We start from the raw sequence: 19206 nt of genomic DNA on the forward strand, positions 1-19206 counted from the left end.
TATTTCAATCCACTTGGTGAAATTTTTGACTGTTTGTGTTTTGATTCAAGCACAAAACTACACAATGGGCTATCTGTGCTCTGCCCACCACGGGTATCGAAACGCGGTTTTTAGGGTTGTAAGTCCGCAGACATACCGCTGAACCACTGTGGGGCTTATTGGTGAAATAATCTTATGATATATTTATTTTTACAGTACTGTTTGTTTTGAATTTCGCACAAAGCTACTCGAGGGCTATCTGTGCTCGCCGTCCCTAATTTAGCAATGTAAGACTAGAGGGAAGGCACTTTTTTAAATTTACATAACCATAAACATATTGGATTTATTGTTTTCCTCAATATAAAAAAGTCAAGGAAATTAATTTAATTTATTGTTCATTCTTCATATTGTTTTGTTCCGTATAAAATAGTATTTCGTAGGAAAATTATAAGTACGATAAACAATGAACTGTATGTTGAGCAAAATACGCTATTTGAAAGTTGTAATTTTAAATTATTTGTTTCATTTTACGCACAGAACAACAAACAAACTCATTGTGAAGAAGATACTTTAATTACGACTTTCTTACTAAGTCTTCTGAGAAAATTACAGTTTATCCTATTACTAATAAGTAATAAGTGCTCCTAAGATTGTCAGGGTGATTGACTTGCAGTCTGAGGGTCGCGGGTTTTAATCTTCGTCAAACCAAACATGCTTGCCCTTTCAGACGTGAGAGCATTATGATGTGATGTTCAATCCCACTATTCGTTCGTAAAAGGTAGCCCAAGAGTTGACGGTGGGTGCTGATGACTAGCTGTCTTTCCTCTAGCGTTATACTGCTAAATCAAGAAAGATTAGCGCAGATAGCTCTAGTGTGGCTTTGCGAGAAATTCAAAAACAAACAAACAGTAAAAAATGTTATTTTAAAGTGTTACTCCCACTGGTATAGCATGGTGATTGACAAAGTGCCGTAGCAAAAACGGTAACTTCTGTTTTCGATAGAATGTATCGTTTGATTAACTTAACATTATTTTATCAACTCACTGTATGTTTAGAATTAAAATTATGTCAGCATTTTTGTTTTCAGGCCTTTCATCTTAGGCGGCTCTCCAGGAGGCCACTGCTCCACTGAGAGAAACACTGTCGTAAATATTGCCTAATATATTGCAAACTAAAAATGTTTCTTTTTGTTCTAATTGGTCTTTCCAAAATACTTTAAAAATAATTGATTATTACTTTTCTCAGTTATGTTATTGAACATACTATAAAACTTGCCTCTCAAAATAACACAGTTATTAAATTATTGAAGTTAGTATTAAAATAAGTCAGTTAATAATTATCAATATTACGATAGGTTATTTCATTTATGTCGCGTCTGAGTTACGGAACAAGTCGGCTGCTTAATAACTATATGTAATGCAGTCGAGGTCTGAGCCTAAAGTGTGATCCACGGACTATACTCACAAATAGTACGGTGATAATCAAAAGCAGATTTACTCGAATTCAGCAGTGTCACCATATTTACAACATGATGCGCTTTTAGTATGAATTTTAAGCTCGGTATCTTTCTCTTGTCACGTTTTTTCCTTATAAAAACATTTTTTTTTTAGCTAACTGCTGACTATTATATAAAGGAATATACAGTTTGATGACATGGTGCTGCAAAGTAACCGAAGAAAATGATAACTAATCATCCTTTTTCATTAATGCTGTAGAGCATATCTCTATTTAAAATATGAATTAAATGTATATTCTAATCACTATGAAATTTCTTTATGTAGTAAATCACCTTCTTGTTTTACGGATGATTGATAGCCTGGAACACGTATGTGCTGTTTTGTTGTTTACACAGGTACATATTACATACTCTACCCTTATAAATCCTGAAACTAGTGTCTACTCGTTTGCACGGATGTCTTGGAAAACAACCAATTCATTGGAAGTAGAAACTTTATAAAACCCTTGGTTTGAGACTGATGTATAATATTCGTTGAAACACGTAAACTGTGGACTCAAGGGAAATCTAAATTGCTTTCTTCTTCACAGGTTTACGAAAAATATCTTGATCTTCATTTCTGTTGGTTTTCCATACCCCAGCAAACAAGGCGGATTACAAACCCGGCCAGATAGGTAACAAAGAAAAAATCTGATAATTTAGTTTAATTTTTGATAAGATATGATGTCTTGACTCTGTCCTATTTGAAATGTTACACTCGACTTCTATCAAAAACGGAAATAATAATTACTTTCGTTCTGTTTTTATTACGTAGATATAAATAATTACGATTTAAGTACATAAGTTACATTATTTTATACATAAAACTTTTTTTCACTAATAATAAAATCTTTAGTAAATTATAATAAAGAATCGTGAAAATATTCTTTTTATGTCACGTTATAAGTTTTAATAATTCTTTTAACACTATTGATTTCTGTTAAAATTGGGAAATAATTACTTCTATGTAAGTATATACTGGATAAACATTGTTCAAATAAACGTTTCAGTATCACGTGTTTGAGAAAGGTTCTAAAAATGAATGAAAATGAGGGATCGAACTCAGAATTATTGCTATGTAAAACATAAAGATTTTACTTTTGCTACAGTGCCTAAAAAATGAAATCTACGATTTTGCTGTAAATTGTAATATATATTTGGAGAAAAAAACAAAGCACGAGTTACCATTTTTTTGCTGAAATTTTATCACAATAAAACTCACGTTATTGTTGGCTTTCGTGACTTATTTTTCTTGCAGTATTATTAACTTAAATTGATATTCAATTTCCAAGAAGCTAGAAGCTTTAAAATGTCTTGAAATAGACATACTGTAGTATTTATCAAATGGTTAGGGTAAATTGAATGTGATGTTGATTATTTTAGTAAGAGTTCTAAAAGTTTTCAAGATTCTATGAGCTTAAAAGAAAAAAAAACAGTTAATTATATAAAATAGGAATGTCAAAAGTTTTAGCTTAGTTCAATGAAAGGAGTAATGTATATCGAGTTATCGACCAAGTAGTTTCATTCTGGTTTATTTCGTGACCAGTTTTTGCAGTTTCTGGAACTATGGATGAGAATGTTACTTTTTGACCAGTTTACTTGAATATATAATATTTTCCGTTTGAATATTTACATAGTATTTATAGTTTTCTAATAAGGTGAAACATCTGAGGTTACTATATGCTTACCGTAAGTTTGGATTTATTTTGTGTATTTATCAAAAATTAATCAAACTCCACAGTGATTGAGTGGTAAACTGGAGGTTCGTTCGATCAAAATAGTTGTTCCATAACCCATTGTGGAGTTAGAGCTGATACCTATTGCATAGCTTTGTGCGTAATCACACAGAAACATTCATTGATGAAAATACTGTTCTTATAAAAACTGATTCTTTAAATATAATGAAAAAACCTAACCAAATAGCTAAATATGTGTTTAAGAATTTATTGTTTATTGTTATTATGTGTTTTCGGGTTTGACAGTATTTCAGTGAGGAGCGTCTTTCATTCTTTAGGTAAGAAATATAATTATTCAAGAATTAATTTACATTAGATGTGTTTTTTTTCGTGTGACTGCTAAAAGGTGGTAAAAGTAAACATGTTGTTTTTTTTTACATATAAGAACGTATTATCAAATTCGTTTCGATATGTTCACAAGCAACTAAAACAGGTCTTTTTAACTATAATTCGGAAAAGTTATGTAAGTAGGAAAATTAAATAATTTTCGAAGATACTTTAGAAGCTTCCAATTTATAATTATTTTATTAATTTTCTTGTTTTGTTTCAAGCGTATAGAGATACAAATATTTTAAATAATTTTAGTTATGAGAACGCTTTGGGCAGCAATTGATCACGGTCTCACTCCGTTTCTTTTGTCGTTTTCGTCAGTGTAGGGCGTGTTTATCCCTTATATCATATTATCCCTTATTCGAACAGTCCGAGTAGTTCCAGTCCCCCGCTAGTACAGCGGTATGTCTCCGGATTTACAACCCTAAAATCAGGCGTTCGATTCCCCTTGGTGGGCTGAGCAGATAGCTCTTTGTGGCTTTGCTATAAGAAACACACTCTCTCACACACGCCCGAGTAGTTCCACAGTAAAACTTGAGACACAGACATTGTTGTAAGTATGACTGTGGAACAGTATTGGAAAGAAACATTAAAGGTGAAGTTATATTATAACTGAATTTATTTTTCTTTATTTTATGGTTAATATTTTCGAAATAATAGGATTCACAAAGAAATTTGTAAAGTTAAACGATCTTGTTGTGCAAGGTATTGATGAGGCGGTTTTTAGGATGGATAAAATAACATTTCCTCTCAAAAATTTTTCAAATACGACTAAGAATAGACATATTCTTATCAACTTATTCTGATCAACTTATACCACAAACCTGTGATGGTTTCATTGTCTTGAAAGATTTACACCTTCTACAGTAATACCTGCAAATTTCATAGAACTGTATGTACTTTTGAAATCAAGTTATATTCTGTTATTCTTAAAGTGCTGACAATCACTGGAAATAGATTTCCCTAGACCAATGACGACGTGAGAGATTTTTCTAACATTATTGAACCCACGAGAAAGACAACCGTTAGTATATAAACGGTTAAAAGAACCCATGATGTGTTATTTCTGGATAATATTTGTTTGTGCGTGTACTTTATTTATTTATTTTTCTTTTCAACATTCTTTATTCGCCGCTATGAAACAAGCCGTTGAGTAAATGTCCCAAAGTTATTCTTTTATATTTGTGGTAAATTTGTTGTAAAGAGAGAAAGGTAATGCATTATAGAATTCTTCAAAAAAGCGTATTACGCTTATTTTGAAATGAAACTTGGGGACAAAGAGAAATCATGGGCTCCACCCAAAGCTTCCTAAGCTTGCGTTGAACAACCCCGATAATTGATTAAATGTAAGAAAACATCTTTGCCTTTTGGAATTACAAAAACCTTGAACTCACGGAGTCGACTGCTATTTTGTTCATGTAATGTGCAATGCTACAACACTCGAAATAGAAAGGAGTTTTTTTTATCTAAACTTTCTAACTACTAAAAAATCTGTTGCTCGTGGACCTGATTGGTACCTGTTTATATTCCACCAGGGATTCTTCATACAGTTTTATTTTATTTCAAATCTGATGTCAAAAGAAATGATGGTATGGATTGTTTACAATCTGAAATGTTTTGTGAATTATAACTTTTCACACAAGGTAAACTTAATGATTTAGAGAGATTGTTCAGCGATTATGCGGTAAATGAAGTAACAATTTGACCTAAGTAAGAGTTTTATTGTTGTTTTTTTTCAATTTGTAAAGTATCTTACGCCATAAAAACAAATATTGTTTTCGAAATCTGTGTAGCTGAATCATGGAAAATCGGTTATTGAAACCGAAATAACCTTTATGAAGTTTATATTCGCACGCTTGTTGAATTTAATGTTTTTGTAATCTTTTTTTCAGTATGGTTATTAATCTATTTAGTATTATTCATTATGTTTGTGCCTTTACTTTAATTAAGAAAGTGAGATCTGTTTACTTCGTATAGCACATGAGTTCTTATATGATTATTGTTATATATTACACTTAAGTCATAAATTTGGAAACCAGTATAAGTTTTGCTAAATGTCTAGAATTTATTGAAAAAACGTAATCCTAAGGTAACACCCTCTCTAATCATTTATGGTCAAACCCTTTCTTACCTCATTTCTAAGCCTTATCCTCGTAACCAGTCAGCTGCAGAAAAGCGTATTTGTAACTCACACACGTAATTTAAATATTTTTTCATCACAATAATCTCCTTTCAGAATTTTCTCTTATCATATTTCTCGGGCCGGGCGGTTAGGGCTCTCGACTTGCAATCTTGAGGTTCGAGGGTTCGATTTTCCGTCACATCAACATTCTTGCCCTTTCAGCTGTGTGGTGCTATGATATCACAGCCATTCCAATTATTCGTTGGTGAAAAGAGTAGTCCAAGAAGTGGACAGTAGGTAGTGATGACTATCAGCCTTTCCTATAGTCTTTCACTGCTAAATTAAGGAAGGCTAATGCAGTTAGTCCTCGCGTAGCTTTGTGCGAAATTCAAAAACAATATGCATTTTATCTCTAAACGTCCTCTTAAGTTCAAAGATCTCGTCATGTGATTGAAGATGCTTTATATCATTCATGTAATATTCTTTGTACAACTTTACACTTCACATATCTTCGTATGAGATGTAATGTTAATGTTCTGTTGTGCACTAGATAGTGTTTATCTATCTTAGCGAACTTTTTCTATTTACCTATTCTTGTCCAGCCTAATACTAGTAAATAAATGTTACAATAGGGAGTCGTTTTTTGTTGATCATTTGTGATTTTTCGTATTCATTTTCACTTATCTCATGGTAATTTCATTATTATAATTCTCATTTTTAAATTTTGATTGTTTCAATTTCATTTTATTCTTTGATTTTGTACTGGTGGTATAATGAGACGAGTGAGAATATATGGCTGGTTGGCTCTTTGGCGTTTATTGGCGCAAAGCAACTAGGATATCTTCGCCAAACAACCGGTAAAAAAGTAAAAATAAAATTATTAAAATACGTAAAAAAGGAATCATGTTAAAACAAAATAAAGTTGAATTTTCAAAGTTGAAATTTAAGTAGTGTTAAAAAGGCCACTGGCTTTAAAACTTTAAATTACATCTAAGGTGAACAGTGTAACTATCGTCAATGGCACCGTTCAACGTCAAGGGAAAACCCATGGTAAAAATATTTCTAACTGTGCCACACTCATGGTCGTAACGACAGCGGGAGAGTAATATCTGGGTTATAGTGACTTGAGTGTTACACAGATCACACATTGGTGCAACAGTCCTTGATAAAAGAAAAGGATAAGTTGAAAAACTGTAACTAATACATAGCTTAGCCAAGACAACTTCCTTCTTCCGATCCTTACGGAAGTATAACGGCAGAAGAACAACAGAAGGTTTAAACTAGAAAAGCTTGTTATCTCGTTACTTACTCCAAGTCGACTGCGAACTGACACGGAGCTGATCCTTGAATACAGGACCATAGTCCATTTATTGAGCAGATACGGCCTTGATAACACCAGAGCAGACAGACTAAGCTGCAATGTCAGCGAGCTCTTTTCTGAAAATACCTACGTGACCAGGAAACTGGATATAAGTAGATAATACATAAAAATGGGAGAGTCGATTTTGAATATCGACGAGAACAGGGTGAGAACTAAAGTTACGCGATTCTAGGGCTACTAGAGAGCTAAGCAAGTCTCTTTAAATAGCACATGGATAACTTCCATGTGATCCAGGGCAATAGATGGCGTACAATTTGGTAATGAACACATAAACTGTAGAAATATTCTATTTGTAATCACTGAACCATACTAATGATAGTAGACACACAATAGTCACCTAATGTTCAACCACTCATGGAAGTGGAAATAGAAAGATGGTTCAAAAGACGTTTAGCAAATACAAGGCAGTACTTTTAATTGGGAGTATCCATCTTCTTCAGATAACTCAAAGAAAATTTGCGTTCGGAATGTTAATAAGTGACGACAAGTACGGCTGAACTGGTGATACAGGAATTTTATTCAAGGACATACCCAATTCATCCATCAGCAACTGGATACAAAGGCTAAAAGGAACAATAGCAGAACGTCTATTCTGAAAAGAGCATGGCTTACTGAAGAAGGAAAACACAACTCCAGGTGGGATGCTGTAGTGTGGATTGAAGTTTTGAAGCATATGGTAAAGACATTTGCAAATGGAAAAGGCGTAATATAGCACATGAGCACTAATGTACAAACTGGAGAAGTGTAGAAAAACCCTGTCCAGGATCGAAACCCCTGATGGTGAACAGGGTCCAACATTTTCATAGCCGAGGTCCTGGCAGAGCCATAGACTAGAGACCCATGGTTCAGTTTCGATGAAATGAGGGTAATATTGATTTTTAGCATAGAACCTCTTCAAGAGGTGAAAGAGAGGACACAGAGGAGGTTCACTGCCCTTGAACACTTTACACTAGCTTCTGGATATGTGGAATAAATGTCAGCTTACAACCAAAGGTAAACCTAAGTACTTTGCCACAGCGACTTTGGGAAGCACAACTTGTCTGCGACGAAGCTCAGGATCTTTTGGCAGTAGAATTGTATGCAAACGATTTCAGGGCGAGAAAAGGTAAAACTTATTCAAATGATTGCGGGCAGTCTGTAACTGCCATTCAATAAACCTCATGCTTAACGACTGATACGAAGTGTGGAAGTCGTCTACATAGAAAACATTTGCAACTGTAGGGGAATGTTGTCCACTGATGGCATTAATCTTTATAATGAAAAGTGTGAGAAATAACAGGAAAGTGTTGAACCCATACGAACATGGAATCGTATGGCCATTATAAATGTTTAATAAAAATTAGAAAACGGCCATAAAACCCATTTGAGTGGAGATCTTACAGGATATCATACCTCCATACATTATCATAAGCTTTCTCTTTGTCCAAAGATATAAAAACAGGATGCTGCCGCTTGAGAATGGCTTCTCTAAGTGACGTCTTATATCGAAGTATGTGGCTCGCAATGTAGCACTGTCGTCTGAACCAACACTGACGGGGGTAGCGAGAGGAGATTGCTTGATTCAAGGAACCAAACACGACGAGCTTTAAACATTTTCTCTAAGATTTTACAGAGGCAGCTCGTCAAAGTAATTGGAAGATATTTTGAAGAAATCTTGGGATCTGTCCCATGCAAGTTTCGAACCTGGCATGTACCATGTGTTTCGACAATCAGTGGAGTCACATGTAAATACAAATATGAGGTATAGAACTCTTACATTTCTAAATGTGTAAATGGTTTAATTTTTCACTAATTGTATATATACTATATTTTAAGAAGTAAAATAGTATCTTTTCCTTCTCATGTAATTTTTCTTAATCAAAAGAGTACTAAATTAATAAAAAATAATATTTATAGGATGAATTCAAAACCGTCCCAGTATGTTTCAAATAGATCAAAAGCAGATGTAGACTGGATACAGTCAAGATTGTCTCATTATGTGTCGCAAATGACGTGGTCAAATGAGGAAGTCGTATTGGATTTTGGTTGCGGTTCAGGCCACGTCACTAAAGATGTGCTTTTATCACACTGTACAAATTTGGCCAAGATTATAGCATTAGACGTCCAGCCAGCGACTGTGGACTACGCCAAGCAGACATTTCACCATGAAAAGATTGAATACATGACACTAAATATAATGGAAAGGTAGAGTGCAGTTATTATTGGAGTATATAATTTAAGGAGATTTACACCGACAGAAATATTTCTTACAAACCTTTGAAGATTTGTAATATATATTTAACGTTATATGTTATGGAAGGCCCACATTTCCTAATAACGGAAAACTAATCGGTCGGCTATGTTTAGATTTCGAACTGATTTTGATACTTTGTTCCATTAGATTTAAGTTTCATTTTTGATTCAGTTAGAAATGGATTATTTATATTTAAGTAACGGAATGTTTCACGTCTATATAGAATAAACTGTATTATTATTAAAAAGTCTTAAAATTTTTGTTGTTTATCTGAGATGGATGTGATTATTTAATCTTGAAATTTTTCAATTTTACCAGTGGATTTGCAAATAGCATTCACTAACAATATTTTTTCAAATACAAACTCTATAATGTTTTACTTGATATTATGTCTGATTAGGCACAGAGCTTCCTTTAAGTTACACTTTAGTCACTTTAGAATTTGAAAGTAGAATTCAAAGCAGTCTTGAGAAACTTACTATACAGGGCGAGTTGAATATAAACTGTAGATAATGTATTATCTTCTTTCAGGACTCCTCAGAATTGGGAAAAAATGTTTGACAAGATATTTTCTTTTTTTTCGTTTCATTTTGTCAAAGACTGTCGAAAATTTTTAAACACAGTTCATTGTTTATTGAAACGCGGAGGATATTTTCTTGTACTGGGCGTGGCTTCCATTCCTCCATTTTATGTTTGGTCAGAGATGTCAACAATGGAACAATGGAAAGATTATTTTAAGGTAAAAATTTATCTTATGATTCATAATTACAATAAATATTATGTTCTTCTATGTGTCTAGTAAATCTGTCTTGTTACTTAATAAAAACTATCAAAGAATATGGATAGAAAAAACGTTAATCCGTCTATGCTGAAAGTACACAAGACATAAGTTTAATTATGGACTCACATGGATAAAATGGCACACGTGTTTTCTGAACTAACTACCAGTCCATCATCGGGTAACATTCAACATTTACTTGTAAAGTGTTTTTACGAATAGTAGAAACATCCGAGTGTCAAGCCCACAACCTTATCATTATAAGTCCATACTGCGAGTCATTAGCCCAGAGTATTCCCACAAATACTTGGTTCATTACCTTTATTATCCTAAAAGTACTACCAGAGAAAACTACTGATTCCAAAAGTCACTTGAGAAGTATAAGGTATACCAAAATGAATATACAAGAAAATAACTTATTATTTTAGATAAAAACTAAACATCTTCAGATGAGTTGAAACTTTTTAAGCTAATTATTATTCATATTACGTTCATCATTTATTATTATTGATATTACGTTCATCATTTATTATTATTCATATTACGTTCATCATTTATTATTATTCATATTACGTTCATCATTTATTATTATTCATATTACGTTCATCATTTATTATTATTCATATTACGTTCATCATTTATTATTATTATTTGTGAATATGTTATTACAGATTTTAGAACTGAACCAGCTTTTGAACAAAATGACAACTCCCGAAGAGTTGCCTCGAGTTAACACATTGAACTTTTATCTATGGAACAGCTTTTAAAACAAATGTCTGGCATAACAAACCAAGGGGTCTTGATGCTGTATTTTATTTCCCAATAGCTGTAATGGAAAATGTTAAAAATTTTAACACAGAATTAAATTTATTATGGCTAATGACGAAATTCATGTAGAAGTTTATTAATTAGCTTAACTAAAACTTAAGTCTTCAGAAGATATTTTGTTTTGAAATTTATTGTTATTTGAAGTAATACAAATGTTATTCAACGCTCTCTGGTATATGCATTTGTTGGAAACCGTGTATGTGGATTTGCCTAAGATAGAAGCTTATTTACAAAAATATATTGATTCTAATAGAAAGTGTTATAAATTGAGAAGAAAGTTTAAAAGCGTATATTATTAATATTTGGAAGAATGTGTTTATATGCTTGCCTAGTTTGGGAAATAGATATGGAGTTGTGTTGGAAATATTGACAAGTTTCAAACATTTTGCAACTATCTTGAAAGATTGCTGTTAATATGTTGACTAGTGTTATGTATAAGGTTTTTCTAATGATATAAATACAAATAGATACATATATTTACATCATTAGATATTTCAATCCATAATATAAGATTAAAGTAATTAGAAAAGGTATTAAACCCAAATAGCAGAATAGATAAGTTTACTAAACGGTCAGTTCGAAGACTCTCAGGATTCTAGTATAGCAACCTTTAATTTTAGCTACTGGTGAGCATCTGTCTTACTAAACAGAAATGTTAAACTGATTGTCACATTTATAATTCACTTGCATCTGAAAGTGCCAAAAAATAAGTGCTTTCATATCACAAAACGTCAACTTTCTAATTCACATTCTGATGTGCTAATCGCCAAGCCATCTATCCATAGAGAATTATCATTACACTTATAGAAGGATTAGTCAGATTAGATATTGGGAATAATACGTCTTATTTTCTGTTTATTAATTTATCTTGTCTAAAAACATTTAATATTATACTTTAATATTTATTTACAAAATAGAGAAGTTTAGCATGGCCAACGTATAAACGCTCTTCCCTCTACTTTTGTAGTTCCTTCTTAATATTTAACAGGGTACAGCCACATTAATGTCACATCAACCAAAATTTTAAGCCAATAACCACGGGAAGTAAATCTGTAAAGGAAAAGTATCTTTACTTTGCACCTTAGTACTATTAATTATTAAATTGCCTTCTAAAAAACCCCAGTTGCTCAGCGATATGCCTGCGGACTTACAACGCTAACATCCTCGTTTTAATACTCGTGGTGGTCAGAGCACAGATAGCCCATTGTGTCGCTTTGTGCTTAATTCAAAACAACAACAACAACAGCCTTCTAATATAACAGTTTTGATATTTATCACTGAGCGTTATATTATAGTGTAGGAATAATGCAGTTTTAATACTATTTATTTATATTTAAGACTTTGGTACCGGCTTTGGCACAGACTCTTTTAAAATTTATAAACTTCTTAAAATTATGTTTGTAATAATGCTTAATTCAACTTAATTCAAGTAACATATGTCCTATCCATCGATTTAATGCTTTATTCACCTCTATATTTCCTTCTCCTTTTCTACACTCTTCCATTAGACCAGTGTGACAAACGTTTGTGCTTTTTCTCATTCAGTTCCCCATTCTTTATGTTTTAAATGACGACATCGTTCAAAGATCTTAATACACTAATCGAGATTTGCTGCTTATCAGGAAGAAAGGGCTAAGAGCAAAGAGTCAGTCACACAAAGCATGTAGCAGTACCCATACATTTGCCATGGTTATTTGCAAATATCCTTTCCCTGTATGGTGGTCTTACGAATGTGGACAGCCCTGCCAGTAATCATCTGTCTGATTCACCTAAACTATCTGATATTTCCAACTATGTGTGTGTGTGTCAGCTCCCTCTTGCAGTCTGTCATTAAATTTCCACTATCCTCATCTCACAGAACCATGTCAGGTTTCTTACAGTTGGATAATATTCCTCTGATAGAAACAAAACATTTTTTTCTGAGGCATTTCTAAGACATTCACCATTCTGACTTTTGATTTTATATTATCCAACCAACCATCTAGATTATCTTTACATACGTTTTTCAAATTTTCGAAAATTTATTTGGCATACTGAGATCTGATGAATCGTATTACTCTCATTTAAGTTGATATTCTTGGCATGTCTCTTCTTGTTTCTATGCACAGACTTTATTAATTTCCTACTGCATGAAAAGAATGAGGCACAATATTGTCCACAGTATTCACGTAATTTAGTTGTAAAACTGATTGTGGTAATGTTTAGATTCAATTTTGAAAATCAAATGTCTACACTGATATATTGAGATGTTGTTATTTACTTGTATTTATCTATTGAAACGAAAATAAGCTCGTTTTCTCCGTCAGAAAATAAAGTTCCAAGTGTCTAAGCAAATTCGTTATAAATTTTATTTTAAATGTACATGTTCGTAAAGTGTTATAATTCACTACATTATTTCTATACACAGGACATCGATAAACATATTCCGGCTACTCATTTGTGGAATAATCCTTGTGGTGAATTTATAAAATTGGCAAAAGAGTGTGGCTTTCACCCCATTACCATTACTTCAGGTTCTGCAGTAAGTTTTTACGGATCAAAAAAAGGATTCTTGGGTAAGGGAGCTGTTCAATAATATGGATATTGTGTGTTAAGATATTTAATAAGGAATTAATTTATTAATGTTTTCACTCAATTGACCATTTTGTATATATATTTGTGTTTTTATTTGTCAAGATATAACCCAGCGTAAAGTACATTTGTTTTTTAATTTTTATCTAATATTTTGCTGAATTATTAACTGTTTTAATCATATTTATATTGGCAACAAGGTAAAGTACAGGTGCCATATATATTATAATGATTTTTTTGTGTTACAACTGACATCTACTTGTACTGACTTTACTAACAAAACATTTCACGACATCATAAAGCTAGAATTTACGATCGTGTACACAAAATGTTATTATAATATTTTGAGAGATAATTAATTCTGAGATCAAATAGCAATACATCTAGATTGATGAATATATAGTTGTACGCTATATCTTGAATTTGATATTTTTGGTTAGTTGTTGTTATTGTTGTTTTGAATTAAGCACAAAGCTACACAATGGGCTATCTGTGCTCTGCCCACCACTGGTATGAAAATCCGGTTTTAGGGTTGTAAATCAGTAGTCTTACCGCTGTTCTAGCGGGGGACGAGACACATGAAACTCGAAGATAAGTAACTTCTTAAATTATTATTCATTTATCAATTACACTTTAACCAAAAAGTCCCCAGTGACTCAGCGGTATGTAAATACAGTCATTAATTTGAAATCACTAAGTATTTGTTAAGTTCATGATTTCAGTGCGATTAACTGTATATATTTTTCTGTGATTTAGTTAATAAAGAGTTGGTTGGCGTCCTAAGCCAAGAAGTATAAAAATATTTTAGACCAACTAGTGAATATAGGCTTTAGTAAACGTTACAGAAACAATAATTTATTATCGTTACATGGACTGATTGTTTTAAACAAATAATCCAAGAGATTCTCCCACGCCTAATAGAATATATTACAACTGATGTTGAAAGTAGAATAATTCCTATGAAGATAAAATAGAGTTTTAGAAACACCAACTTCAAGATGACAACAACGCGAACAAGTAGCGAGGAAATAATTAAAATAATATAAATAGGTAAGATAAGAAATTTAAGAGAATAGTTAAAACAAAGACATTTAATATTTGAAGAAGAATGAAAAGAAACAACTTGGATTGGTGATAAGACCAGTGAACTTATTGTAGATATACAGAAGATTTATAAGAATAAGGTTTGAAATGTACAGAAAGGCTGTAATGACAAACAGCAGGAAATACAAAAAAATAACAAAATGAAAACTTTGGATATACAAAGATAAAGCCAATCATTCCTTAATCTGCATCTGCTTGAGATTTCAGTATAAACGAATAAATTAGTATTAAGCAAGAAACGGGAGAACTATCTGGTATACATCTTATTACAACTTTTGTGCCATCTATAACACCAAACATTTCTGAACAGCTATGGCCACATCTCTCCCAATTAATGTTCCAGAATTTACTTAGACAGTTAAACAACCCTTAGAAGTCTAAAAATCAGACTATGATCAAAGAATTATTATGAATTATATGACAGTTATTGCACTCGAAGCAGAACTTCGCGAGATAACATGCAGGAAAATCATTGTACACAAGAAGAGAAATCCTCATTCTAGAGATTTATGAATAAAGTTACAAAGTAGAACTAATTGCTTCAGCGTGTCATATGAGATGTATTGTTGGTGAAACTCTCATCATTCTGAAGCATAATGATGTAATCATTAGGCCACGATGAACAAACAAACCATGAAATTCGAGTCAATTATGGTAGACCTTTACAGGATTACTAGATGTATGATTATTATTTTTACATTTAAGATAATTAAAAGTATTACCTTGAAGCCAATATATAAAAAGTCCAAAGTAAATTATACATAAAATTTCGATAATAACGAAGATTAACCTAAAGTACAAGATGGAACAATCTATAATTGAAAAAAACAACTAACGTGGTCCAACACTCAACTGAAAGAATGAAAGAGTTCACAATAACTATCGTTGCAAAAGCACTCACTTCATGTACCATAAAGACAAACGTTACTGGATACAGTAGAGTTCATTATGCGTCTTAGAGAGCTTATATTAGAAATAGGAATATACTAGTAGATAGAATAAATGACTACAGTTCGTATGTCTACAGTGTCCATATTTTGAAGCTCATTTCAATCCCAACAACCTTCAAATGTTAAGATCTTACTGAGTAAAATAGCTGAGTAAAACACTCTTCCATACAGTTGGATTTTGGAAATCTACAGAAAAATGATGAGTACAAGTTACACTTAAGACAATGTAACAGATTTACCGTTTTACGTTTATATTAATACCTACGGTTTTTCATTATATTTTGTTGTTGTTTTTTCATGTATATTCTTGACAGTGTACTGCGCAAGACTCGCCTGTTCTCAAATTTTATAGATTTTTGAGAGTAAGAATGAACAATATTGTTTTTACGAAAATGCTGGTAAATTTTCTAACATTCTTAAAAACGTCTAATTAAAATTTAGAGTAATAATAAATATATGATAAGATTATTTGCCAAATGAATTGAAATATATGGAGTTCCTAGCCAGGAAATAAAGTCTAAGAAGAAAATTCTTCTGTGAAATCATTTCATGATGTAGGGTACGTATGAGACTATATAAAAATCAAGGTTGGAAGTTTGAATAAACCTTATTTGCGAAAATGTATCAATTTTTGAAATCCAAAATAACAACCCAATATTCCTTTTTCGATCACATGGTGGAGATATGCTACTATACACTCAATTAACCAGTTGTGCGAACGAGCATTAGAAAATACTGAATCAGTTATTGAGCAGCAATCACAACAACAAAACTGATGTTTGTATAGAATATAACATGGCTTTAGATTTTCTGCACTCGTATCCGAGAAAGAGCAACTAGTGATCAAATCAAAGGTTTTTTTTGTATGTTTAAGGCTGTTAGTGCAATATTTCATCGCGGTTACACGGTATGTTAAATTCCAACTTTAAAAAAGGACAAACCCGAAAGCTAAGCAAAGATTAGGAAGTGAGATATATTGTACTGAAAAGGATCATTTAAATGATTTAAAAAATCTAAAAGGATAAGAAGGGAGATAAATCCAAAGGGCATCCATCATGATTCTATGTGGAAATATAATTAAATAATTTTATTAATATTTGTTTTTAAACGGTGCATGGATTACTATCTACAAATTAAATAAAGCTAATAATCTAGTAATTTCCTGTGTATAGAGATATATTCGTGTTCGGTATATAGTTGTTAAACAAAGTTCTCATAAAGTAACTGATTTACTAAATGATTATTCAGCGAGTTTATCAGTACAGTGAAAACTATTGTATCTATTAGTTTGAGTTTCAAATAACGCTGATTTTGCCTGAGTGTGCTTTCTTATAGCACAGCCGCATCAGGCTATACGCTCTTTTTAGAGTATTTATGTGAAAGATTATATACAAGTAAGTTTATAAATATGTTAGACTGAATATAACCTATAGTAAACGTCATTGAATAAATATATTTATTAGTCATTGTCACGTGAACTGTCCTTAAAAATTAGTTTTAACAAATAATATAAAAGAACTAACAAATACAAAAACGTTACAACAATATAAAGTTGGTTTCATTATAAGTTAACGTAGTTTTAAATGCAATTACTTCTTTACTTCTAGATTTCTATGAATCAACTTTGCCTGAAGAAATTATCAAACAAATCCCAAAGAGATTATTGGAGAAATTCTGGGAAGATACGTGGTTACTATTTCTTAAACATGGTGTTTATTGTGAATCTGATGGTACCGTTTTCTCTCCTTACACAAACTTTGAAATGTACTTACAGTCAAAAAATTAGAGTGCTTTACAAAGAGTGTATATTTAACATTCTTAATAGGGTAAAAGGAAGTACTGAATATAAAAACCTTTATATTCTTATGGATAAAAGTTTATTACATAAATAATTATTATACATTTATCGAGGAGAGTGATAATAATATCTTAGACTATGCATGCCATTTTATATATCTTTCGCTACATGTGTTTGGATGGCCGTTTTACAACTTTTTTAAATGGAGTTTAAGGCATAATCTATGTTGGACTTAAGGTTTATACTGACTGTTTTTGGTTATAAAGTAGAAAAGCATGGCACCTCTTTTTGAGTTAACTTTATAACAGATACCAAAATATTGAATATTTAATCACAGATCATGAACTGTCATTTACTTTAATGTGTGAGGCAAAAAATGACTCTCCCTAGGTGAAAACCTGTCAATCTCGTACAAACTATGAAACTTTAAAAATCTAGTAAATTCTTATGTTCTCTTTTATGTGTTAACATTTAGACGTTTTGAAGCCCATTAATACTTTTGAAATTAAAAACGTACACAACACATTTGCAACAAGATACTTAGATACAATAATATGTCATGACAAGGGAATAGAATATTCGGATGTATTTATTTTAGAAATATTTAGTTGTAAGTGTAATTTAATATAGAGTTTCGATACCCGTAATTTACAAAGAACAAATACTCCATTGCTTAGCAAATAGTCAAATGAAAACAGTGTACCGAGTTACAAATTTATTAAAAGTTCAAAAAACTATTTATATATAGAATAAAACACTGCTTATGTTTTGTATGTTCGTGAAAAAGGAGAAATCTTCACGACGAACTACGGAAAAAAAAGGTACAGTAATAGAAAGCAAACACAGTAAAGAAGAAAACGAGATAGCCTAAGATAGTTTTAGCAGAGTAATTTTTAGACGAAACGACTGTACTGCTGTAATTTAGTAGGCTAAACCTCTTACATATTTATATATTATTAAAATTATGTCAAGAATGATAGAATTATAAAAAAAAAAATATATTACCGATCCCACCAAGTATTCCAGAAAGCATATTTCAATTTTTGTGAAATGTTTATCGTGGAATTTTTCTTGCACGACCTTCATGTTTATGTTTATTTTGAAAAACTTTGAGTAAGAGTTACATTTTGTTACAAAGTTAGAAACTAATTTTGAATGTGTGTATTTGTGTTTGAAAATATTCCCAAGAAACGCTTGGTGTACGGAATACTTTAATAAAATGAGATTATCAAAATATTTTAGTAAGGCTTATTTACTTTACTAAAATAAATACATACATTTAACACAACAGCTGTTAATTAGGTTAAATAAAAGATAAAAAGTATATTTGAAACATAAGACATACTTAAGATATAAAATGAGGCTTTATATTTTATCTACTGCTATTAATGGTTGTTTCATGTTTCGGCTTTACATTAGTAATTACTCTTACAATTCAGATACAGGCCCTAAATGCCTACATCACTGGAAGTGAAGAGACGATGACACGACAGAGCGATGAAGTAGAACCACAGAACCTGTTGCTAGACTACTCTGATGCTTGACAGGCAGAAATTATATGCTGCGAATAAGGGTCTTATTAAGAGATGTCACACAATAAAGTTCAAGTGACACTCACCAGATGATGTTGACAAGGTTTAATAGGTTTTATGTAGTGTAAGATTTTATAGGGAGACAGTGTTACTATTCTCCCATAGAACTGCATACAGAATTCAATTTGTATAAATTTATTTCTATTGTTTCCATATACACACAGCAAATCGTTACTGTCTTTATCTTATCACTTACTGTTCCCAAACTTATAAGACGGTTGGTGTTACTTAGGAAATTATATTACTAAGGATATTACTGCTAGGTAGATAGTGTTTCTATGAACATAATTTAATAGCATTGCGAGCTCA

At 31.8% G+C, this 19206-nt stretch overlaps 1 protein-coding gene across 6 annotated transcripts in view; it reads left to right on the forward strand.

Annotated features, from left to right (window-relative positions):
• LOC143236998 (juvenile hormone acid O-methyltransferase-like) overlaps positions 1–18530 on the forward strand; it is an 81193-nt gene extending 62663 nt beyond the window's left edge. For 5 of the 6 annotated variants that reach the window (XM_076475779.1, XM_076475785.1, XM_076475784.1 and 2 more), the window contains 5 exons: positions 2026–2109; positions 8940–9227; positions 9808–10015; positions 13290–13437; positions 17115–18530. In XM_076475779.1, the coding sequence (XP_076331894.1) occupies positions 2026–2109; positions 8940–9227; positions 9808–10015; positions 13290–13437; positions 17115–17293 (907 nt within the window). In that variant the 3' untranslated portion in view covers positions 17294–18530. The remainder of the gene's footprint in view (positions 1–2025; positions 2110–8939; positions 9228–9807; positions 10016–13289; positions 13438–17114) is intronic. The other variant, XM_076475782.1, reaches the window with a different exon arrangement.
• Positions 18531–19206: the final 676 nt, after the last annotated feature.

This window comes from Tachypleus tridentatus, chromosome 13, assembly GCF_004210375.1.
Source record: "Tachypleus tridentatus isolate NWPU-2018 chromosome 13, ASM421037v1, whole genome shotgun sequence".
In the NCBI taxonomy this organism is placed as follows: domain Eukaryota; kingdom Metazoa; phylum Arthropoda; class Merostomata; order Xiphosura; family Limulidae; genus Tachypleus; species Tachypleus tridentatus.